This window comes from Anomalospiza imberbis, chromosome 3 (genome assembly GCF_031753505.1).
Source record: "Anomalospiza imberbis isolate Cuckoo-Finch-1a 21T00152 chromosome 3, ASM3175350v1, whole genome shotgun sequence".
Classification (NCBI taxonomy): domain Eukaryota; kingdom Metazoa; phylum Chordata; class Aves; order Passeriformes; family Viduidae; genus Anomalospiza; species Anomalospiza imberbis.
The window spans coordinates 59,223,398-59,247,564 of record NC_089683.1 but is presented as its reverse complement, the minus strand read 5'-3'; the positions used below and the strand labels follow the sequence as shown (position 1 = coordinate 59,247,564).

The 24,167-nt window shown below is 41.4% G+C and overlaps 2 protein-coding genes across 3 annotated transcripts; both read left to right on the top strand.

Moving 5' to 3' along the window:
• Positions 1-299: 299 nt before the first annotated feature.
• Positions 300-11,372, top strand: MTRF1L (mitochondrial translation release factor 1 like). 2 transcript variants are annotated; one of them, XM_068184646.1, is made up of 7 exons: positions 300-877; positions 2,216-2,295; positions 3,511-3,694; positions 7,272-7,435; positions 8,368-8,485; positions 10,269-10,405; positions 10,991-11,372. In XM_068184646.1, the coding sequence occupies exons 1-7, from the start codon at positions 595-597 to the stop codon at positions 11,204-11,206; spliced, it is 1,182 nt and encodes a 393-aa protein (XP_068040747.1). In that variant the 5' UTR covers positions 300-594; the 3' UTR covers positions 11,207-11,372. The 2 variants fall into 2 exon arrangements, with proteins under 2 accessions (XP_068040747.1, XP_068040748.1); XM_068184647.1 differs by lacking the exon at positions 300-877 and having other exon boundaries at positions 2,210-2,295; positions 3,536-3,694.
• A 2,107-nt stretch (positions 11,373-13,479) lies between these two features.
• FBXO5 (F-box protein 5) lies at positions 13,480-19,895 on the top strand. The gene is made up of 5 exons (XM_068184645.1): positions 13,480-13,620; positions 15,466-16,202; positions 16,512-16,602; positions 17,729-17,890; positions 19,129-19,895. The coding sequence occupies exons 2-5, from the start codon at positions 15,481-15,483 to the stop codon at positions 19,378-19,380; spliced, it is 1,227 nt and encodes a 408-aa protein (XP_068040746.1). The 5' UTR covers positions 13,480-13,620; positions 15,466-15,480; the 3' UTR covers positions 19,381-19,895.
• Positions 19,896-24,167: the final 4,272 nt, after the last annotated feature.

The window sequence follows — 24,167 nt, the reverse complement described above, 5'->3', positions numbered from 1 at the left end:
GAAGGTCTGTTACGAGTATCCCGGTTATCCAAAACCCCAGCCCACTCTTCCCACCAATCTCACTTTTACCTAGGTCGGCTTTAAACCATCCCGGTAGAAACCTCAGTACACCCAAGGCTCTTGCTCACTCTTGCTCAGAGGTCTGGCTATAAGCTTGGGGTACGGAGGATTTGATGGGGTTTGAAGCCGTTTTGGTTTGGTTTTTTTTTTTTTTTTTTTTTTTGTTACTTTTTTTCGGTTTTGGAGTTTTTGGGGGTTTTTTGGGAATGACTAAAACCTCCCTCCGGGGCCTGCAGAGGGCGCTCGGGGCGCCCAGCAGGGGCCATGAGGCGGAGCCCCGCCCCGTCAGCGCTGGCCAATCAGAGCTCGCCCGCCCCACCGCGGGATAGAGCGAGCCGAGGGAAGCCGAACCCTTTCGGCCATTTCCGCCACCGGAGACCCGATGATTTCCGACTGCGCCCAAAGCCAGCGCCGAGATTCTTCGGCAACTTCCGGAAACCCGGAAGGGAGGCTGCCCAGCGCGATCGGGCGTTTCCGGAACGGCCGTGACTCCCGGGCGACGGGAGAGCGGCCGCGCTCCGGCCCCAGCCAGCCATGCGGGTGCTCTCGCGGGCCCTCCGCGCGGCGCAAGGCTACCGAGCCGCCGCGCTGCTCCCTCGGAGCATCCGGGCAGCGCCGCTGGGATGGCCGCTCCCGGCGCGGCGCGGGCTGGGCGCGCGGCCCGGCCTGGAGGAGCTGTTCGCCGCGCCCTCCCTGCGCCGGCTGCTGGAGGCGCGCGCGCGGGGCGAGGGCGGGGAGGCGGCGGGGCTGGCGGCGCGCGTGCGGCGGCTGCGCGACAAGGAGCGGGAGCTGCGCGACACGCGGGAGCTGGCGCGAGGTGCGGGACGGGGCGCGCGCTGCGGCGGGCTTGGTCCGCGTTCGTGACGCCACCGGGGTGCGGCGCCGAGGGGGCGGGCGCAGGGCGGAGGTTCATTTGCATGCGCTGACGCGATTGGGCGAGCGCGGAGTCCGGCGCGCGGTGCCGCGCCCCTGCCGGCGTGGCGGCTGCGCGCGCGGGGGGCGCGCCCCGGCGGCGGCGGCGGCGGCGGCGGGAGAGCGGCGCGCGTGTCCCCGGGCGGGGCGTGACGGCGACACGCGTGCCACCCGCGGGAGCCCGGGGCGGCCCCCTCGGGCCTTCCGGAGGCAAGGAAACAGCCCGAGCACAGGTCGCGAGTACGAGTGAGTGGGGGAAGTACTTCCTCCGGCGTGGGAAGTGCTGATACTGGAACCTCTTTCATATGAAACAAAGATAACTAATCAGGGATAGAAAACTTCTAAAGTTTTGGTGGAGTATTTTTTTTTTTAATCCATCTTTCCCTTGCTGCCAAGACAGCCCAGTCCACCTGCCTGTCTCCCTTTTGGCAGTCGTAGAAGTCAGCACGTGTATCTGCTGTCTCCGCACTGTGATTTGACTTTGTTGTGTGTCAGTAGCTGCACACTTTTAGCGCTGCCAAATAATGGGCTTTTTTTTTTTTTACCGAGAAGCAAACTTCATTTTGATAACAGTTAGAAAACTGAAATGAAGAAAAGGAATACTTTAGCATCGATAAACAGTCGTTAGATGATTAAGTATTCTCTAGAACTGTAGTATTCTGATTTTTGCATACAGTGATAGAGGTATTAGTCCTTTTAACGAGGCGTGCCAATTTTGGAGCCACTGTGCTCTTTAAATCCTTTATGTTCTTGCCACACTGAAATACAGAAAATAGTTTTTTAGAGCCACAGAAAGGCTGGTGTGGGAAGGACCTTTGGACATCACCCAGTCCACCTTCGTGCTCAAGAAGGGTCACCCACAAGTTGCTCAGGGTTTCGCCCAGTTAGGTTTTGAGTATCTCCAAGGACAGAAATTCATAACCAATCTGTGCAACCTGGGCTATTGTTTGACCACCGGCACAGTAATCATTGTTCTTTATGGTTGGTTTGGATTTTAGTTTTGGATGTTTTAGCAGAAATTCTTTTATTTCAGATTTTTCTCATGTCTTATACCTGCACAGGATTATAAAACACTTCATATGTACTTAGAATCTTCTTTACAGACCATATTAGTAATTCTGTTTTCTAACAGGTTTAGTGTTTTGGGGGAGGGAAGGGTTGTGTGGTAATTTGGTTTTGTTTTCTCAGAATGGCACTGATGTAAGATGTAAGTCTGAGGATTAACCATACTCAAATATTTCAGATGAGAATGAAGATTTCCGGAAGCTTGCAGAAACAGAAATTGCTTCGTGTGAAGAAGAGATAGCTGAACTGAAACAACAGGTTAGATCCCCTTATAAATCCCCTGTTTCCTTCCCATTCTTAAATTAACAAAGCCAAATTATCTTCTTGGGGGTGTTGGAACTAGGTGATATTTAAGGCCCCTTCCAACCCAAACCATTCTATGATTCTCATCAAGATGTATGTGCTAAGTTCTTCTTCTCCTCCCATCTGTGCTAGTTAGAGTCCTCAAATAGTGTCTGTTAGCTAGGGAAAATTAAAAAATCAGGTGCTATAAAGACATCTGTAAGCAAGTGCCTATTTGTACCTGAAAATGTTTCAATCAAAGTATCTTTTTAAATAGGTGCTATATTTTGTCTTGCCTGGGTGTATCTTTATGGATGTTCAACTCTTTAGCCCTTGGAAACGTTAATACATAGTGTCACTCACAGGTGGGTTTGAAAAAAATATAATACTATGTAACTACTTTAGGCTGCCGTATTATGTAAATTTTATAGAGTGCCTATATTATTTAACACAAAAAAAAATCTTTACTTAAACATACTGTTTCAACTTAATATTACTGTAGAAGCTGCTATGGTCACATTCTTTATTCCTCCAACAACAATACAACAGTCACTTTATAAATATTTTTTGTAAATATTTCTGATTCTGCCAAAAGAAGTCGTCATCTGTGGAAAGAAATGTCACCTAAGGCTAGTAGTAAAGGGAGAGGATTAAAAAGCATTTGCAAATCATCCAGAATTTTGATTCAGCATGCAAAATTTCGATCATTTTTTGGTTTTGGTATATCTTTCTTTGGCAAATCAGGCTCTTTTTTTTTTTTATAAATAAACAAATAATACATTTGTGTTGTTGTTGAAGGACTGTACTTCTGAACATCCATACCTTCTTAGCTCTGCAGTTGAGATGGAATTAAAGGGGAATCTGATTAGAAGGGAGATATTCAGCTGTGTTGCAAGAACAGGCGTGTATCCTGTGGTTTATCCTTACAGTGCTCCTGATGGATTGAAAACTTTTGTGAAGTTTTGTGGCTCTCAAGAGAGGCCTGTGTAGTTCCTGTGACCGTGAACAGACACAGGGAGCCTTCCTGCAATGCAGCATCACCCTTGCACGCCTTTGCCTGGCTGAAGCCCGTCCTCAGGGCAGGAGAACACAGCTTGGATCAGTTACAGATGACTCTGGCGTTTTACACTGACTCAGGTGTGGATAGCAGTGTCAGAGAGGAGTCTTAGCTGGGTGCTTTTGTATTCACAGATAGTGTTGCTTTTGATTCCTTCAGAAGAAGCAGATGAGAGTGATCTTGTCATGGAAGTAACTGCTGGAGTTGGAGGGCAGGAAGCCATGCTGTTCACCTCGGAGATATTTGATATGTATCAACGATATGCTGCTTATAAAAAGTGGAAATTTGAAGTATTAGAATACTTTCCCAGTGAACTAGGTCAGTAATGGAAAAACTGTAACTTCCTAATTCAAGTTGAAACACTCATTTATATATTTTAATTTCCAAAGTAAAGGAAACTAATTTGCACTATCTTAATTTTAGAAGTGGAATATTGTTTGAATGTCTGAGTACAGTTCTCTTTAGCTTCTGTATTTGGGCATAAAACTCCAGTTCAGAAAAACTATTAAAATACTAAAGTGCTACAAAGAAAATTTGTCTTTCAGTACTTTCATTTCTACATTTTAAAACTATTGAAAGACAAGTGCATGGCAGAAGGAAATTTAGAAAGTAATACAGATGTATTGGTTTAGCTTTTTTTAAATAAAGATGATGTAAACTTTATTTGGTTACAGTGTTCTACTTAATTATCTAATGTTTTATTGTTTATAGATTAGGTTGGTGGAAGATTGAAAAATCTGGTTTTTATTATGGATCTGTTGGCATAGAGGAATCAGTTTTATTAAAAAAAACTTCTTGGAGTTTAATCTAAAACATTATAAATTTATTTGTAATAGTATCTCTATAATATAAGGGAATGGGATATATAGCTCATCTGTAACAGTTGTAAAAATCTTTATTAGAATTTGATTTTCAAAAGTGTTATATTTGTAAACTGTTTTAATATATTTCTTTAGAGTTCTTAGCAAATATTTTATTTCAAGTTCATGAACGTGAACTCAGGCTCCCTTCTAGAGTGGCTCACTCGCCTCTAGAGTAACTGCTAATGATTCAATTAATATACTTTTTAAAAAAATGTATGACACTTGAATTCCTTATTTTCTATTACCTAGATTTGTTAATATTAATAAACTTCTTGTATTGTTAAGAGCTCATGTGCCAAGTAAACTGTTTTTAGTGATAGGGGTGTGAAATTTCATATTAGAGTGCATCTTGTTGCTGAAAGAGCAAAGTCATGTTCATCCCCACTCATGACCAGGCAAATGCTTTGCCAGGAGCTGAACCAGTTCAGCCTTCAAAGCCAGCAGAAATCTGTTTGTTTTTGTTTGGTTTTTTTGTGGTTTTTTTTTGTTTGTTTTTGTTTTTTTTTTTTTTTTTTTTGTTAAGTAAATGGAATAAATATTGTACAGTTTAGATGGGTGTAAACAGAAAAGAGGAAGGGTCTGGGTCTTTTTTTTTTCACATACTAGGGGGAGAGGAGAGTTGCCTTTCCATTGATGCAAGACTTGGATTGGGTAAACCCCAGCAGTCTCATACACCTCACCTTCAGAGCACAGTTTCAGTCAGCTTAATCAAAGCCTGTCTCATTTTCCAGCCAGTTGTATATGATTTCTTTCTCAGCTCTAGCAGTTTTGATGCCACTGTGCTAATTGGATCAGTCCACTGATTTGGCTGAAAAAGCCCTGTTATGTAAAAGTTGTAAGTCAGGTCTGACTCAGCTTACAGTCCTGTGATTAGAAGAAAAAAGGAATTGGGCTTGGCGGCTTGGCTACCCTTTTGGTGAAAGCTCAGTCCTTGGACAAGGAGCCCACACCCTCAGAGATATTCTCATGAATGCCTTAAATGGGAAATTGAACTAATTTGTTAGCCTAGTATAAATCTGTCTATTTGATCTTCGAAAGGGCTAGTTTTTTTTAATGTTTATATGTTTATTTTAAAGTCTGTTTTGCTGAGGGTTTGTTTATGCACCTTAATTAACATTTAGGATGTAAATCTTGGGAAAAATAAAGGCAGCCCTAGCTTTTGTCAGCCTCTTGCAGGTTATTTTTTGATTTTGCGTAACCACATATTATCAAAACAGATGTTGGAGATAAATTGGGAGGTAGGGGCACTATACATGGCACGATCAATGAAATGGATATTTGAACCCTCAAGTTCAAAGTGTTTGTGCTGTGCTGAGTAACAGTGGGGCTAAGGATGCTGGTGACACTAGGTGGTTATATCCTACCCACATTCCATTTTTATGGAGCACATGAGCAAAAGCGAAGTCCTATGTTAAAATGTCAAGCTCCCTTATTTCAGAGAATTCCTGACTTTGAAATCTGAAGGTGAGCATGTGTGAGCAAGGTACACATTAAATAAAGCTGCAATGAAATACAGGTTACAGTTCACTCTTAAATGACTATTGACCTACCCCATTGGATGCCACTGTGCAAAAATAGCATGTTAAAGATTCAGCGCACATGTTGAAGCACAAACTCACATGTCATTATTTATCCACTGCTTCTCACCCTGTAGTGGCAGGCAGAGACAGATGTGGGCCTTTTCCCTGATCTAAGATGCCACGTTAAAAAATGAGCGCAAACTCATACTCTTGTTCTGAGTAGATCGGGTATCAGGATAGATTGGGACATTTTATACGAAAGGAGCAAATTCATAGTTATCAAGAGTTAACTATATTTAACAGGCCTTCAATATGTCTGCCAGTGTAAAAGGTCTGTCAAAATTTCATTAGATTTGACTGCAGTTGTTAATAAACTTGTGTTGGTAGTAGTCAATTTGAAGCAGTATGATCTAAATACCTGTCATGGGAACCAGTTTCTTGGTCATCCTATTCTAAGCACTGTAGGCACATGTGTCACTACAAATTTTAAAAGCAGAAGAATAAAAATGATGTGAAATAGAAAGCCAAACTGCCTTTTCCTATCTTTCACAAACATGACTGTAAAACAATATATATTTTAATAAAGTTAGGAGTGAACGAACACGAACATGTCCATGGAGGTGAACGATCTGGCCTGTATTCTGGTGGATTACTTTTTCCTGCTGCGCAGGGCATTTTCAGATTCTATGTTGTCTTCATTTTACTTTTTTAAAAAGCTGTTGTCTTGTCCCTATGGTTGAGTTCCTTAGTCTGAGAGATAGCTTAAACCACTATTTCTGAGAAGCCTTTTCTTTTCCTCAGCTCTGGTTTCATATTGCACGGCTTGAAGAGCAATACTCTTTCAAGGCCACCCGTGTCTTCTTCAGTCATTCCTTTTGCACACCATCCACTGTGCTGAGAGTGGGATTTGGGAATTGAGCTGCATTAAAAACAAAAATGGGTGAAAGAGATTCATTTATAATATATTATATATGGGTGAAATATATTAATTCATTTATATATAAATGATATATTCATTTATAGTACCGTCATTTCTCTGATCCTTCACTTATACTGCATACCAGCAAACAAGAAATATCAAGAATGTCATAAAGTAGTAGAGCAACAAACTCTGTCCCAAGTTCCAAGCTGTTAAGAGCTTGTTGGATGTTGCTGTCAAGTGTTTTGCTGGAGGTATTGCTAAGAGGTGCAGGAATCTGTGTTCTGTTTGCTCCAGAAAAAAATATATAGGTGTATATAAAATGTATTAAAAATGTATATAGAAATAATTAAATTGGACTATACAAAACAGAATTGGACGGTCCTTTCCTTTTTGAACTAGTGTGTGAGTAAATATGCACAGTTTTAAGGTTGTTCGTGCATTTTCAGCAAAATTTTGCCCAAATGTTTAAATGGTAAATTCATCATTTTAAGAAACAAATGCCAGTGGCGTGTAAATACACTGTTGGAAGTATAAAAGCATAGTACCAACAGTTCTAAAAGGTTTACAACTGTTTTTCTTCTCTATTTAAGGTGGCCTAAGACGTGCAGTAGCCAGTATAGCAGGTGTTGAGGCTTACAAATACATGAAGTTTGAAGGAGGAGTGCATCGTGTTCAGCGGGTACCAAAGACAGAAAAACAAGGACGCATTCACACCAGCACAATGACTGTTGCAATCTTACCCCAACCCACTGAGGTAATATTTATGTTTCAGTATAACAGACATTACCAGGTGCAATGTTTGATACCAAGTGTTTTCTGTCTCTCTTGATATTTTCACATAATGACTTTTTTAATCTTAATTTTAAACTAGGTCATATTTGTTATTTTATTTTTATCACAGGGATGAAATAAAGAATTTCTGTCTTTTCTCATAATTCTAATTTCAATAAAGTAACTGAGAGTTTACTTAACTATGACTTGAAAATTAACTGTGACTGTCTGGCATGTTGTGTGGAAAACTACATTTTCTGCAAAGTAACAAAAGACTGAGTCATTTTAACAAGCTCATAGATTACTTCTTTTAGCACTTCTTCTTTCCCATATTTATAGTGTCCTTACTTGCCTGTTCTAAAATGTATGATAATTCAGTTTTGCTATATATGCTTGCTTAAAAGCAATGAGTAAGAAAGCTTTGTTTTGATCTTAGTTTCATGTTTACGTAGTAGATTGACAAAGATGTTACTCCTTCCTGAACTTTTTTGAAATTGTCTTGTTCCTTCCTCACAGAGACTATTGCTCCACTCCAAAGCCAAAAAAGGGAATGTCTTCCATTTCATTAAAAAACCATCTAATCAAGCTCAAATATTGGTTAACTCTGCTGAAAGAGAATGCAGAGCTCTCAGAAGAGAAGAAAATTAAGTGGTTATGCTAAGTGCTGAGCTGTGGTTATGCATTAAATTACTATTTGGCTGATTTCTGGGGTTCCATTGTGATGTATTCGAGTCTGATTACCAAGATTTCGTAATATGTTTATAAGAGGATTTGAATTAGTACCCAGTAAGCATTCAGAAGTTTGATCTTGCATGAATATGCCTTCTAAAATAAACTGACTGTGCATATTTGATATCTGTCTAGAAAGAAGCAACATAAAATACTTTTTTTCTCTTCTTCTCTCTCCCATGACAGATGAGGCTGCAAATCAGTCCAAAAGATCTACGCATTGAAACAAAGCGAGCTAGTGGAGCTGGAGGCCAGCATGTCAATACAACAGATAGTGCTGTACGGATAGTTCACATTCCAACAGGTGCTGCTTCATTCTTTCCTTAGTACAAGATCTACATTCCAAAACTGCTGTCAGAATTTCTTTTGAAACAATGGTTTTATTTTCAAACCTGGGCAACAGTAGAGCAGAGGTTTAATGTAATTTTCATGTCTATTCATACTACTCTAAATGCATCATCCTGTGCCCACTCCAGTTTTTAACAGTGAAGACTATTGGCTTCAGTAGGTAAGCTATAATTTTGCTATGAAACATGACACTCTAAAAGCAGTCAGATTGTTTTCTATCAAAAAATTATATTTAAACTTTCAAATAATGAAAATTATGCTGAAAAATGGAGTAGGTTGAAATCTAATGTTCTGAATTTTCTTGACTAGTGAGATTGTGCTATTTTCATATTAAAACGTCACTTTTAATTGCAGAGTCTACTCTGAATGCCAGCTCCCATTCGTCTGCTGGCTCCTTTCCCATAGATGACACACGTAATTAAGAGGCCCATCCCTCTGGCTCAGGTTAGGAAACATAGCAGGGATAAGATACACCCTCAAACACTACCTGATTTTAGCTGTTGTATGGGGGCTTTTTATTGCCATTCCTAAGCCTTTTACTTCCCTTTGAGCAATTCACAACAGCCTTCCTGACTTTCATTGCGTTTTAACTTTTCTCTACCACAAACATTCGTCAGGCTTTACATGGATTCAGGGTAATCCCAAGCCCTCTTTATCTTCATGTATCCAGATTTTTGCCACCCATTTCTTTGTATCTGTTTAAAACATCAATCCATTCTGCACTTGTTGCATCACTCTAGTAAAGCAGAAGGCAAGCAGTGGAGAGGTTAAAATTCTGTTCACTATATGGTGACAAAAAGATACCCCAGATTAAAAATGTTTTGCATTGCCTGTATGTGTGGATAAAAACACAACAAACTAAAACCAGCAATTGATCTTAGTTTTTGCTGATGGCTGTGATTAGGATGTCTTATAGGAATCTTAAAGTGTATTGCAAATTTTTTGCACTTATACAGAGTTAACGGGGGACATTAACTCACATTAGCTCCTGACTTTTTTCTGTTCCACCTTTCCCTTCTTTATTTCTCTGATCTCTCTTCCCTTAAAATTGTCCTGTTGGTTCTTCCATTTCTCTCGTCCTAAATCTTTTTATAAACCTTCACCACGATCCAAAATGTTGTTTATAAATAAGTCTTTCAGAAAGTAATACTATATAATCTTATAAAATCATCCTCTAATATTACCAGAGCTACTTAATAAGTCCAAATAACAACTTAGTTTGTACTGTATTTCTTCTTCCTGCTCCTTTATTGGGCTGTTCATTTCTTACCTTTAATTGTGTGTTTTGGGATGAGAAAGCACACCATTCTATTTTCTTAAATACCATAGTGCCCACGTTTTTATATTCTGATCATATGCTAAGCACTCGCTATCTTATGTATTTTACTGTTCCTTAAATCCTATGTTTTCTGGAACTGTGGCCAAAATTTATGACTAATGAACGTGTCTTTTATAAGTCAGATCACATCACATATCTTTTATTTTATTATCCATCTGTTGTCCAGGTGAAATAAATTTCCACTGAATTACATTTTTTATCTTAAGGCTTAAAACATCTGTACAACTCAGCCTACACGTCTCTCTCAAAATGTATAATTACTCATTAATAAACCTGGACTTCTACATTCCCAGTCCAAATGTAACAGCCTAATATGACATATACAAAATCTTCCAGAAATTGCAGAGCTCTTTTAGTATGTGTTAATCTTAAATGCTAAATGTCACAATATTTTTGACAGGGATTGTGTCTGAATGTCAGCAAGAAAGATCCCAAATTAGAAACAAAGAGAAGGCTATGCAAATGCTGTGTGCTAAACTATACAATGCCAAATTAGAAGAAGAAACCAAAAAGAGAAACTATGCTCGAAAGATTCAAGTAAGTTTCATTTAGTTGTGATATAATTCTGTACAAGCATATGTCTTTATGTTTAACAGCTTAGTTGAACAGCAAGTGGTAAATGGAAATATAGAACAGCAGGAGCTGGCATTTAAATGAGGCAAAAAAAGTAATAGAATCACAGAATGGTTTGGGTTGGCAGGGACCTTAAAATAATCTAGCTCCAACCCTCCTACCATGGGAAGGGATGCCTTCCACTAGGCCACTCTGGAGAACAAAATTTGTGGAGTCCCCGGGCTCTAAACAACAGCAATGAAGCCCATATATTAGCCAGACTTAAAATTTCAGTAGTAGGTAAATCCTAGAGATCCAGTGAAAGAAGCTGAATTGCAGCATGAAGAACCAGAATAGTATTAGAAAGAGATGCAGTATAATTGTTCTTTTACATGTTTGAGAACAATTACTGCAGCTGTGGAAGTGATCTGAGTACTATATAACTCTGAGAAATTTTGTATAGTCATGTGTGGAAGAGAAACCTTTTGCTTTATATGCCTAATTAATATTTCACCATTTTTGTAAGATCATGATGATGACGATGATAAATTGATTCTTCTTGTTCAATAGATTGGGACTAAAGGAAGATCAGAGAAGATCAGAACATACAACTTTCCACAGGACCGGATTACAGACCACAGAATAAGCAGATCAGTGTATCATGTTGAGTCTTTCATGCTAGGGGAAGAAATGCTAGATGAAATGATACAAACTCTGAGAGAATATGCTGATTATGAGTCTCTAATGGAAATTATTTCAGAAAATGAAAAAAATGATTCCTCCTGAACATTGTTCTTTCTCAAGCCATTACAACAGATGTAGACCTTTGTAGATCTGCAAAGAAGCTTCTCAGAGCCCCACCCAGAAAATGGAACTTCTTTTCTGATCATGAAAAACATCACAACTTGTTTCCTAATGAATATTAAACAGTTTTCTTATTTGCTGAGTAAAAGACTTTATTATCTTTATATAAGACATTATTGCTGCAGTAGTCCTCTTGAAAAGTGTATTTGATTGCACCAGAAGTAACAGCAGTTTTAAACAACTTCTACTGATACACCACTCTCAAAAGGTATGCATGCATTAAAAAAGGAGTTATTTCTAGTTCTCATTTTCATTTAAACTATGGCTTAACCATCACACAACAGTGTGAAATAGCTTACTTGGGAGAACAAAAAAAATCCTATTTTGTTTGAGTGATTGGGAAAAAGTGATAAATAAATTACACACTCTATCCACATACTTATTAATCACTTACATGTGTAATGGGAAAGGGAGACAAAGTGTATTTCTGTCATGTTTTCAAGGCCTTCTGGCCCTTATTTATAAATACAAAACAAGCTTAGGAATATCCCTTGTGCGAGGGAAAAAAGTCACGGAAGCCAAGTGATGAATCATATTAATTGATTTTGGAACAAATGTTACTGTTCTTGAGACAAAAATTAAAGTAATTGTTACAATATTGTTCAACTTATATTTTAGTATCCAGTTGACTTCAGTTCAGTGTCTCCTTTATGGTTTAATTGAATGCCCAAGTGATTGATCTTCTAAAAGTTATGTGCTATGACCGGTTTTGTCTGTTTATTTAACCGCATTTTAAAACATTTGATACCTTTATCATTTTTTTTTTCTAGTAAACAGTGCATGGTAATTATGATTAAGTTCCAAGTCTTTTAATTTAAGATGCATTCATTAACTTCAGATGAAGGAATGTCTGTGTTCATAAGATGAGGCATACATATTTCCTTTTGATAAGAACAAGTCCTAGCTCTGTATTTACTAGCAGTTTTATAACTCCAAACTGTCACATAAAAAAAGTAAAAAGAAACGCTGACTCAATTTTTGTGTGAAAAAATTAGATACCTATTGGAGCAGAAACTAGGACTTAAGTCTTCATTCTTACCAGATCAGTATGGTAAATGGAACACTGAAGAGCACTTGTGACAGTCCTACAGACATGACTTAAAGCCAGCCTTCTTATGCCAAGTGATAGATGGAGTTTGCTGTTCAGCTTCATATTCTTCCAAACAAATAAGGGCCATTGACCAGGTCTGCACACTGCACTTCTGCATGAAACTTAGATAATTGTTTAGGTCTTTGTCACCCTAGACCTTCCTCGATCTTCCAGCTTGTAGCCTGTCTGGGCAGATCCTGCCTCCCTATTCTCATCTGGCTCTGGAACAAACACTAAATGTGTTGCTTTGCCTTGTGAGTGACCAGGCTCTGATCACTGTGAGAAAAAACAGACATCGTGTAGTTCTGGCAGGAGGCTGACAGAGGTATTCCAAACCTGGTGTCTGACAGTGCTGTACATAGGGGGACTTCACTGTCCTTGGCCTGTCATGACTTGAAGTCCCCCACTTGCTCTGTGTTAATTTTAATGCAAGGGATGTTGTCTCTGCAAATGCAACCTCTTTGAGCTGTAAGCAGATTGCCTCTCCAGCAGTGGTGGGGATCCCTGCACTGGTGTCCAGTCAGCCTAGCTCCCAGTAGTGCTCTTGCTCACTCTGCAACCACTGGTAGCATTGGTCATATAAAATAAGTACAATTCTTTTATGCGGAGTAGCCTAGATCCACTGCCAGACTTGGATCACAGAATGGGTCAGGTTGGAAGGAACCACAGTGGGTCATGCAGTCCAACATCCCTCCTTAAGCCTGGTCATCCTAAAGCACATGGCACAGGATTGCATCCGGGCAGTTCTTGAATATCTCCAGTGCGGGAGAGGATCCTTTCCCGGTAGAGGAGCTTTGCACATTCGGAGCCTGCCGGGGTGATGTGAAGATCCCAGGCGCGTCCATTTAAACAAGCAGACACAGATGTAGCTGGGCGCCAAGCTGCGCTCAGGCGCGTGTCAGTGCCGGGACGCGGCAGCCGCGGGTTCCTTCGGGACCGAGAGCGGAGCGGTGCGGGGCGGGAGGAAGGGGCGGGCGGGAGCGGCCGGCGCGCGGGAGCCGCGGCCGCGCCACTCGCGTCCCTCCCTGGCGGCCGAGGAGGGAAAGCGAGGGACGGGCGCGGCCCCGCCCGCCGCGCCGCGGATTGGCCCCCGCCGCCTGCCCGCCGCCCATTGGCCGCGTCCGGCGCCCCGGCGCCTCGCCATTGGCTGGCGCGGTTTTGGACACCAAATTTAAAGTTTTTAAAAAGCGCCCGGCGCGAGCGGGACGCACTCACTGCCCGCGGCGGCGCCGGCGCAGCCCTGGAGGTGAGCGCGGGGCGGGCAGCGAGCTCCGCCGGGAGCCGCTCTGGGGCTGAAGGCTTCCCGGCCAGGGCTCCGCTCTCGGGCCGGCTCGGGGGCAGCGGGGCTCCGCGGTCAGGGCTCTTTGGCTGGGGTGGCGGGAGCTGCCGGCGTACGTGGTGGCGGGACCGTGCGGATGCTAGCGGCGGGACCAGATGGCCTGGGGACGGGGATTCCTGGCGGCCGCCCGGTCCCACTGCTCTCCTAGCCTAGCCCCGCAGCTATCCCGCCGGCGGGACGGGATGGGACGGGACGGTGGCGCATTGGCGGCCAGGGAGCGACCCGATCCCGCCAAAGAGCCGCGTGTGGGGTGGTCCCGGCTGCTCGCCGCACTGGCGGGGTGGGAGCCGGCCGGGATGGGGATCGCAGCCCGGCTCCCGCCGGCGGGCAGCGGCAGGCGGGGAGGCGCCGCGCCGCGCTGTCTCCCGCCCGCCGGCCGGCCACGCCGTCGGAGGAGCATCCCCCCGGCGCGCTCCTGCCCGCCCCGCCACCAACGATCTAGGGGGAATCCTCCGCTGTGGGCGAAATCCTCCATTGCCGAAGGTCCCCGAAGGCGCGAGGTGAAGTTCCCGGGGCCGTGGGGCACGGCGGAGCCGGGACCCGGTCTACTTGCACCCACCCGGGCCATCTTGAGCGCTGGGCGGGAGAAGCCTGACAGCGCCGCGGGGCCCCGCGGCTGAGCCCGCTCCTCCGGGGGTCGGGGCAGGCCCTGGTGCACCAAACCGTGATTTGGGGACATTTTCTAAATCATCAGGATTTCAGCCCAAAAGCTTCTCTGGACGTTCTCAGGGAAGGGGGAAGGGGACAAGGAGGCTTAGGAAGGGCTTGCATCTCTTCTCCCAACTCATACGATACAAAGCCATAAGCCTATTTGCTCCTTTCTCCCACCGAGCGTAGGTACAAAGAGGGAAGTTTTTCTCTAAGTCGTTCATGGGGCACATTTTTCTCGTGGTTCTTTCCAAAACTGCTGGAAGTTCTTAAATACGTTAATATACTTAAATCGGGGATCTTTTATTTCCTACGGATTGCAAAGCATGTTGAAACTTATTTTCCCTTTAGGTTTAACTGGGGAGAGATGACCTCCTTCTCCCCTTCAGCTCTCGCCCATCCCCCCCGCAATTGTTAATATAGATAGCACCACATTTCGCGGGGGAGGGGAATGGAACAGGGCAAGAAAAGCTCAATTCCCCTATAATATCTATCGATCTCCCACCCTCTTTAAATCATGCTTAAACCTTTATTTCACTGGCCACTGTTTAAGTATGGCTGCTTTCCTTTGTATTTCACTCACACATGTGAGCACTCAAGCTTTTCCTGTGCCACCCAGCCTCCTCCCTTCTCAAAAATGCCAGATATCTGGCTACAGCAGCAGCATTGCTTCTGGTCTTGGATGCAAAATTCAGGCTTCTCTGGCCTGCACAGGCATGTGGTCACTCATGGACCCTCGGCCACTGGTGTCCCTTGCAGGGACCTCAAGCGTCTTGACTGTGTTGCGACCTTTATGGTAGGAAGTGGAAGCACTGTTGTGTCTCATCTATGCTGGTGAAATGGTGACCAAGTAAATCACTCAGCCAGTTTTCTTTCCCTAGTTATATGCAGCATAAAACTAGTTTTGGGGAAGACCTTACATGGATTTAATCAGTGGCTGTTCAAATCCTTAGTTCCCTTAGTTGTATTTTGGACACTAGAGGGTGAGTCAGATAAAAGCATAAAATTCATAAGGCAGAAGAGAAGCATGATAGAGTCTTCATAAGAAAAAGAATTTGTGATCTAGTTTATGCTGTGTTTTCATACTTCCATTGTTTCTTGCAGAATACAAACAACAAAATGAAATCGAACCTTAACCGCTCTTGCAAAATGAAACGTGATTTTGATTGCACATCTCTTCGTGCTGGGTTTGCACCATTGAAATGTGCTGCGGAGAAAGCAAGACTGGAAAAATCCTACCCCTTGAATTATGAGGAATGCTTTTGTAAAAGCTCTGCAGAAGAACATCAGAAAATGCTCCTTAGTGACTCATACCATGCAGCCACCAGAAATCTAGATATTGAAGATGGAGAAAGACCCATACATAACAAAGAAAACAACCAAGTAATCCAGAGACTTGATGAAGGTATCTGTGAAATGGAGGCAATGGAAAGCAGTAAACTTCATGAGGACAGTGGTTATTCCTCTATGTTAAGTACTCACTATGCTGATGTAATAGAACATGAGGATAGTTTACCTTTGGCTGGGAATCTCTGTGGTACACCAAAGCATTGTCTCATGAAGAACCAAAACCAAGAACAGTTTTCAAAGAAGACCCTGTTGCCAGTAATCCATTATGAAGAAGTTATTTGCTCAACTTTGAAAAAAAGTGGTAAAAGAAATCTCAAGTCTTGGACTGCTGTAGACAGAATTGTTTCTAGGGGAAAATTTGAGCTTTGTAACTTAATTGGAAAGAAAATGGGGCTGGATAGAATAGACATTCTTGCTGAACTCTTCCAAAAGAACCTGAAGCATATATTAGCAAACATTTTAAGGCATCTCAGCGAGATGGATTTAGTAAAGTAAGTATGTTGATGTCATTGTATTTCACTGGGAAAGGAAAAAAAAATAATCACGTCTTAATGTTTTAGGTATGGAACTTGTGACATTTACTCAAGGTTTAGTATTATGTGTTAAAACAGTAAAACATGAACTGACAATGTAAGCCATGATACATATGGAGAATTTGTCTTTTCCCTAAAAGGCAAATTAAGGACTTCAACAGTGAACAATTTCTATCATTATGTAAAAGAAACAGGTTACAGATATTCCTGCTATTTATTAAATCTCTTTCCTAGGAGGCAACTGATGTGTTTGTGTTGTTGTTGCAGTTTTGCCAAAGTCAGCACAACATGGCAGAAGATTCTACAAGAAGATAAATGGATTTTCCAAATGTATAGCAGAGCTGTGAAAAACCTTTCTGTAAGTTTCTGCATTGAACTATCAGTAGTTTTCTGCTATTTCAAGTCTCCTCCTATGCTTAAGAGATCACAGAAAAGTTTCTTAGATTGAAAACTGTCACTGGAGTGTCTGAGTTTGTCCTGTTAGGATGCCTTGTCTCAAGCATTGGTAGTTGCATCAGGGACTTGGGGGACGCCAAGGAGGGTTGACTGACAAGGTGACCCAAGGAGAGATCACAAGTCTGTGCTACAGAGAAAGGCAGGAAGTAGGCAGTCATTGCCAGCACAGCCCACTAGGCAAGCCCTAGAGTCTCCTAGCAGGGGCTTGCTTGCTTCAGCATCCCCACTGATCCAGAAGGGAGGAAGACTGAGAGAAATCGCTCAAGTGGCTCTGTGATTCAGGGTCTCTGTTTATAGCAGTAGTCTCTGAAGTCCACCATGCCTGCTGTGGAAACTGAAAAGCTTTTTGCACTATGAGCTATTCCTAATGCCTTGTTCTATGAAATAAAAATACTTGATCCATCCACACCAGACTAGCATTTTATCAAGTCAGGACTCTTAAAACACTAACAGTGTTTTTCCATCTTGAGAGATGGAGAGACAGAACAAACAAAGGCTTAGGATCTACCACAGGATAAGGTTGTTAACCAGTTAAAATTTTATGTAGTATTTTACAGTGCTGTTGGTATGAAACATTTGTACTGAATATTCATCCCATAAAGTTTGATTTCTTCCATGCTTTTTTTTAACTTGAACTGGAAACTTGAAAAATTGGTGTGTGGAGTTTATTTTTCCCAAAGAAAGCTTTGAGCATTCCTGTTCACCATAAAGAATTGGAAATGCTGATTTTTGCTTAAAAAAACTATAATGCATAGGCTACGTGCTCTGCCTAAATAACTCTGTTAATATGAAAGTAGGATTATGTAATAGAAGATGGTTAGTTTTTGACCAGGAACTAGGGAGCTGTTCTATGCATTTATAACAGAAGTGACTGAAAGTTATGGTAAAATCAGTAGCACTCCTTGGTGTGATGCTTTATTATTGGAAACCAGGAGGAAGAATCTAAAATTACTTGGTGACTTCTATTAAACAAAAAACTCTGGTAAGTTCTCTTCCTGAATTTAAGTCTTTGTTTTTCTTTTCATTAGAATGTCACTAAGGCACCAGAACATGCTGCAACAAGAGAGTACGTTCTCTACAGAGTGTCTTTAGCTTCCATTCAGAAAGCAACCCCACCAAAATACTTGAACAAAAAAAGCACCAGATCCAAAGCATCTAGGAATCACAGCAGGCTCACAGAGTTTTCTGAGGTAAGTGGCCATTTCCACTGATCTTTAATTTCCCTCATGTTGTCTGGCAAACAATCACCTTGTAGAGCGTATTTTTGAAAGTAGCATCTCCAATTTCAAGTGTTTGTAGTTCTTATAAATATGGCTGCCAAATTTTGCTTAGTGTGCCTATTTTAAGACAATGTCAGAAGCTACTGGAGAGAATATTGGTATATTGGGATGTCTTACATCCTTTTTTTTCCCCTCTTAAGAATTTCACTTAGTGATTTTTTTTTTGCTTAAATTTTGTTTTGTCAGATATAAAAAAAATAATAATTTCCTGTTGTTTTCCATGAGTTTATTATAATGAATCACATATTTTCCAGATAAGCAATATCACAAAAACTGTCAACTTTGCTTCAAAACTGATGGACAATTAGGAAAAAAAAAGAAAAAGACCAAAGACTTAATAGTTCTTAGTTTCAATTAAAAAAAAAATTAGCAATGCATATTTCTTTTAATCATTCTGTGGGGTATTTTGTGAACCTGGCATTAAAATTACTTTTTAAATAGTTATTTATAGTGTCTCATATTTGTCAGTAACTGCCAACAGCCTGTTTTGCCTTCACCTTGTTTTTTTAAGTTGTTTTTTTTCCTACATACTTGCAATGTAGACCTGCGCCTGTATCGTATAAGACTTTTAAAAATGCTTACCTAAAGTTATTTCTTGTTAATAAGCAAAAGATTTTCCTAACTAGAAAAAGGTTTTATGCTCAAGTCTTATTCTGCAGCTTGATGCAATAAGAGAAGATGATGAAAAGGTCACTGGAACGTATAATCAAGATGCTGTAATACTATTATATAGGACTTTGTAACATTAGGAATGTAAAAGTACAACTGTTCAGTAGCAGTCATAAAATTTAATTCCTGATACATGCAGCTATACACAACTACATCACTATCCTTGAATGAGGTTTGGAAGATTCAGGAAGGCTGTTACACTTATTGCTCTTGATTTAGCCTGTCCTTTAACTTTTAAATTTTAAGAGTTTTAAATTGGCTACCTCTGTTCCAGTCAAAATACCTGTAATTATATCCTGATTATTCCTGTTCTGAACTCCATCAGAATTTGATGCAACAAGAATTAGGCTAAGGTTTTAGTTTGTCTCTTTACATTAGGAGAAGTTATAATTTGTTTGTGGCACTAAGGTAGTATCAGGAAATGTTTGGAGACTGCATTTACCCTCTACTCATGATTTTCTGTGTGCTTTTTCCAACAGGCTGCCAGGAACTTGAAAAACACTGAAAGCCTTAAAGCCTGCCATCGCTGTGGCTCACCTGCCAAGTATGACTCCTACCTCCAAAGAGCAACATGCAATCGTGAAAGTTGTGGCTTTGACTTTTGCACTAAGTGCATGTGCAGCTACCACAGCTCCAGTGACTGTGTGAGCAGCAAACCAGTGAAACACAACTCTGCACCAGGGCCACTTCCTGGGACTAAGAAAAGCAAACAGAATCTAAAGAGATTGTGATCCATCCCCCCAGTACAAATTGGCAAATGTCCCATAAAAGTTTTTTTTTTTTTTTAAGTCATCCATGAGGAGAATGCTTTCTGCTATTCCATATTCATGAAAATGGTTAATTCTGTTATTCCTCTGTTAATTTAATCATCCTGCTCAGAAAGGTTTTAAAAACATTTCTAGTGCTGTCAAGTGAGGTGAGTGAAGCCCCTTTTAATGTGAAAATACGAGGGAGACTAGATTTTATGGTTTTTCGAAGCTTTGCCTTTGATTTTAAAACGTGGACATTCATAATAACACTTTCTCTGATGGCTTCTCTTATGTGAATATGAAATTGCTCTTCATTTCTTCTTTCATTTCTTGAACCTTTTCTAAGTTCAAAAAAAAAGTACTGTATGTTGGCTGTACTGCTAAAAATACTTTGACTTTTTTTTGAAATCACAAGCTAATTTTAATATTTGTATATATTTGTAAATATTATTCATATTTGTCTTGTAAATGTGAAAATAAATGATTATTCTCAACAACTTGGTTGGCAAATCTGGCCTTCCTATTTTTCATCCTAAGTGCTTCTCATGCTCTTTTTGCATGTTTTCTAGTATGTGCTTCTTTAAATTGTTGATTCAACAAAGGGCAAGTCCTCCTGGGTTTGTATAAAACAGTGTACTGAATCCATTGTCATGCTGTATTCCTGCATCTTACCTAAAGGCTCTTATCAGTAATTGCCTATAGTGTCAAAAGTGCCAGCACTTCCTTTTCATTTCAATGGAAATTTTTCTTTTGGCTGGATTTATGCTGCTGTTGCCAAACTAGCTCACTGTCAGCAAAATATTCCTGATCCCACAGTAAAGAAAGGCAAGCTTTCAAGAAATAGACTAATGTTTTTGTGGAATTATCTGGGGTGGTTTTTTCCCTCTTTGGTAAGTAACTGACTTGGGATCACTGCAATGTAGTCCTGCTTCTTGAACTAAAATGTGTGTAGTGACAGGACAAATGGGAGTGGCTTCAAAGTTAGGAGAAAGTAGATTTAGATTAGATATTAGGGAAAAATTCTTTACTGTGAGGCTGGTCAGACACTGAAACAGATTTCCTAGAGAAACTCTGGAAGTGTTTATGGAGCTCTAAACAATCTGGTCCAATAAAGGTGTCCCTGTCTGCAGCAGGGGAGTTGGAACTAGATGATCTTTAAGATCCCTCCCAACCCACACCATTCTATGAATCTGTTATCCTGTTATACTTTATTCTGGATTTAGATAGTACCATATTGATATATATAAAACCACAGCAAGTGTTAGGCTGAGCACACAGAGATAAGAAATCTTACAAGCAAGATTTGTTAAAATTTTCATCTCTACTGAAATTCCTGTGTCCTGAAGAGTGCAAATAATGTGATGTGAACAGAAATGCTATTTCCTATAGTAATTTCAAGAAATATGGCACAGGCATTCACTCTTAGACTGGTGTTGCACTGTAGGATACATCTTGAATTAAAATCATGTGTTTTCACATTGAATGTGGTGAATCAAGTGTACCTTTTCATATTTTGGAGCTTACTAAAGGAACAATGCACTTTCTAGTAGGCCTAACAATTTGTACACTGAGTAAAGAACAGCTGCTCTTTTTCTTCCTTATTTTCATTTTTTAGCTGTAGAAATTATCTGTTCATGAAGAATTTTGAGAAAAATTCCTTGTTACCTCCAGATAAGAGCGAAGAGATGGACATTTTTTACTAACTTCTGAGTGATAAGGAGCAACTATCTTTTACCTGAAACCTTGTTGGAAAGGTCAAGTTATTTGACTTAATGAAGCTTTGGCCAAGCTGTAATGGATCTGCTGCAAAACATTGTCGCTATTTTCACTTATTCATTTTTGATTTATATGATCCTCAGAGCCTTGCCTGCCAGCTTCAGTTTAAATCAGAATAGACATTCAAGGTTGCAGCCTTCAACAGGTGAGTGACATCTCACTGTTGAGCGTCCTGATCCAGATCAAGAGACCTTGATCTGTTATCAGCAGTTAGAATTTTCTTATGCATAGGATCTGTTAGGGTTCCACAGCTATTTCTTTATCATAATCCTGTCCAGCATTTCAAACCTTGCCAAATAACACTGAGCATGGAGCCTGAATAAAACCATGCATCTTACTGAAAGTAGCAGGACGTTTGGTCTCCTCATAAATAGTTTCAGTGAATGGTGAGCTGCAGAAAAAGAAGGTGGACAATCAGTCCCCACCCAGGCGTGCTAGCATCTGCTGCTGAGGGAGAAAGCAGGTCCTCGAAGTGAGGATGATGGGTGTTACTGCTAGTAGGTGCCCCAAGGAGTGCTGAGAAGAGTGATTTGTGTGCCAAAGGTGTGAAAGTCGTAGATGCAGATTGCTGTGAATGTCTGCTGAGCTATCTTGGACTTGCCTTTGATATGCAATCGTTGTGAGTCATAGCTAGGGCAAGAGCAGGGCAATTGCCATATGGAGATCAGTACTCCTCAGGTACTGCAGCTGTTCTCAAAAAGCACTTTCAAACTCAGCAGTTGGCAGCCCCAGTGACTTTGCAGGAATGTGATAAGCTGCTTACCCACACTGCATGCTCCTTTCAGATCTACACAGGGTGATAAATGCCTGCAGGCTGCCAGAGTCTCCTGGTGCAAGTACAGATTTCTTCCAGTTACTTACTTATCTCAAGCAATGGCTCTGCATGGTGAGGAAGGGTGGGACATTTCTCTGCTGTGTAAATTGCTGTGTCTAGCAGCTGTTCTCCCTAGCTTGAACAGCTGTGAAGACAGATTATTCATCCATACTAATGCTAGCTGGGAGACAGACAAAGGTAGGCATTTAGGACTTTCTGAAATCAATATTTAGTATCTGCGTCTTTCAGGTCTTATTTCTTGCAGTTACGATGGTGTCCTAAAAAACCCAAGGAGCTGCTCGAGGTGCTTGCACCTTTCTGCAAGTCATTAAAGGCAATTTCTGCTCTCACCACGGCAAGGAGAGAAGCTGAAGAGAAGTGCCTGATGGTGATGATAGTCACTTGTATAAACAGGGGCAAGTTTAGATGCACTTATCAGTTTATTATGTCCTCCAGCAGAAGCCTTTGTGCTCTGAGGACTCTGGGACATGTAAGAATCAAAACGAGAAAAAACAACCTTCAACTCTGCAGCTACCGGGCGCCGTAGCCCAGTTGGTCACCTCGGAGCCTGATTTCTAACGTGTTGCTAAACTGTAGCAAGTGCCAGATACGCTCTCCCTAGCCAAAGGTTTCACTGCAAGTAAGCAAAATTTTAGCATGTTGAATTTTTTTAGGTGTATAATCATAGTTTTATCAGTGACCACTCTCAAAAAATGCTGTATATTTAGCCCGAAAATATAAAGTCTGCCCTTAGAGACTTTAAAAAGATGGAATCTAGATTAGGATTCTAAATAAGAATTCTATTCCCACCTCCCAAATCCAAGGACTTTCCTTTTGAGGAAATTATGCCGTAGTATAGAGATTTTTTAGAAATGAAATCTGTTCTGGAAAGGGAAAACCACGAGATGGTGCTCTTGACTCACTCACTGCATGAAGTTGGATTCATTGAGTTCCTTTGGCTGTGTTCACAGAGAGCATATTCCCTTCTCCCCTAATAACGGTAGCTGTAGATGTAATTACTACAGTCATGGGGAATCATTAAATCTGCAACCAGAAGAACAAAACCCAAATCTTGAATTTGATTACTGATTCTAATATTTGTTTCAAACATATTTGTGTAGGATATGTATACCTCTGCTAACCTTAAAAATACACAGGAGCCTTTCATAAAAGCTTTGTTGTGCTGCAAAATGCAGGTGCCTTCTTCAAGGAGTGATTAACTGCCCTAAACATGACGTTTGTTTTGCTCACCTTGTGCCCTCATAGTGACAACTGGAGAGCAGTCACCACTCCTAAGCAGTGGGTGCAAGCTATCCTATGAAGCTATTGGTGCAGGTGCAGCTATTGGTGCATAGTGTTCCTGACTGATGGAGGTTTGGTGAACATCTTAACAGCACAAGTGCTGTGGTGCCACCTTGACGTGTCTTCTGGCAGGAGCTAATGGTGCCAACTTGCAAAATATCTACCAGTCAAAGCATGCATACATCACTTCTTGTAGAGTGCCTCCACTGGGCTTAGGAGGGGCTGCCATCGGGAGCTGAAATGCCATTACCTGAATGCAAGGATGGACCAGGCCATTACTGTGATAGACGCTTGATTTTTGAAGACACTTGCCATCATGAAAATATCCCCATTCTCATATATTTGAAATATGAAGATGAGGAGTTACAGAGATGAACAACTCCTGGATTGTGAGTCTTTACCTAAGGATGTACAAATTGTCAGGGCCAATCACTTTTAGTATAACCTTGTCAGAATGGTTTCTCCTCTGAAGAAGTCCATGGGAACTTAAGGGTAAAGGTCAAAACATAGTGCTGATGTTCCCAACCCAAAATAAAAGCAGCTAGGCTCTATGAGCCTGCTGTCCCAGGCAGAAATAGTTGCAGGACTTAAATGATGGAACAGACGTTGTAGTGGCCACTGAGGTGGCTCAGCAGCAGCTGGGGTTTTGTCCTTTAAGGTTTTATATTGTTCTGCTTTTTGCATTCAGAGCTGCCCTCACAGTACCTCAGTCCAGCATTCAAACCAGCCATCTGCAGCCCTCAGCCAGCTGCAGTGTCAGGGCCAGGCCATGGCCTGGAGAACGGCCCCAAAAATGTCATCTGGCCGTGCAAGCGTATGTCTGGGAAGAGGGAGGGAGCCCTGCCCCTCCACTGCTCTATTTCCCACCTCACAAGTG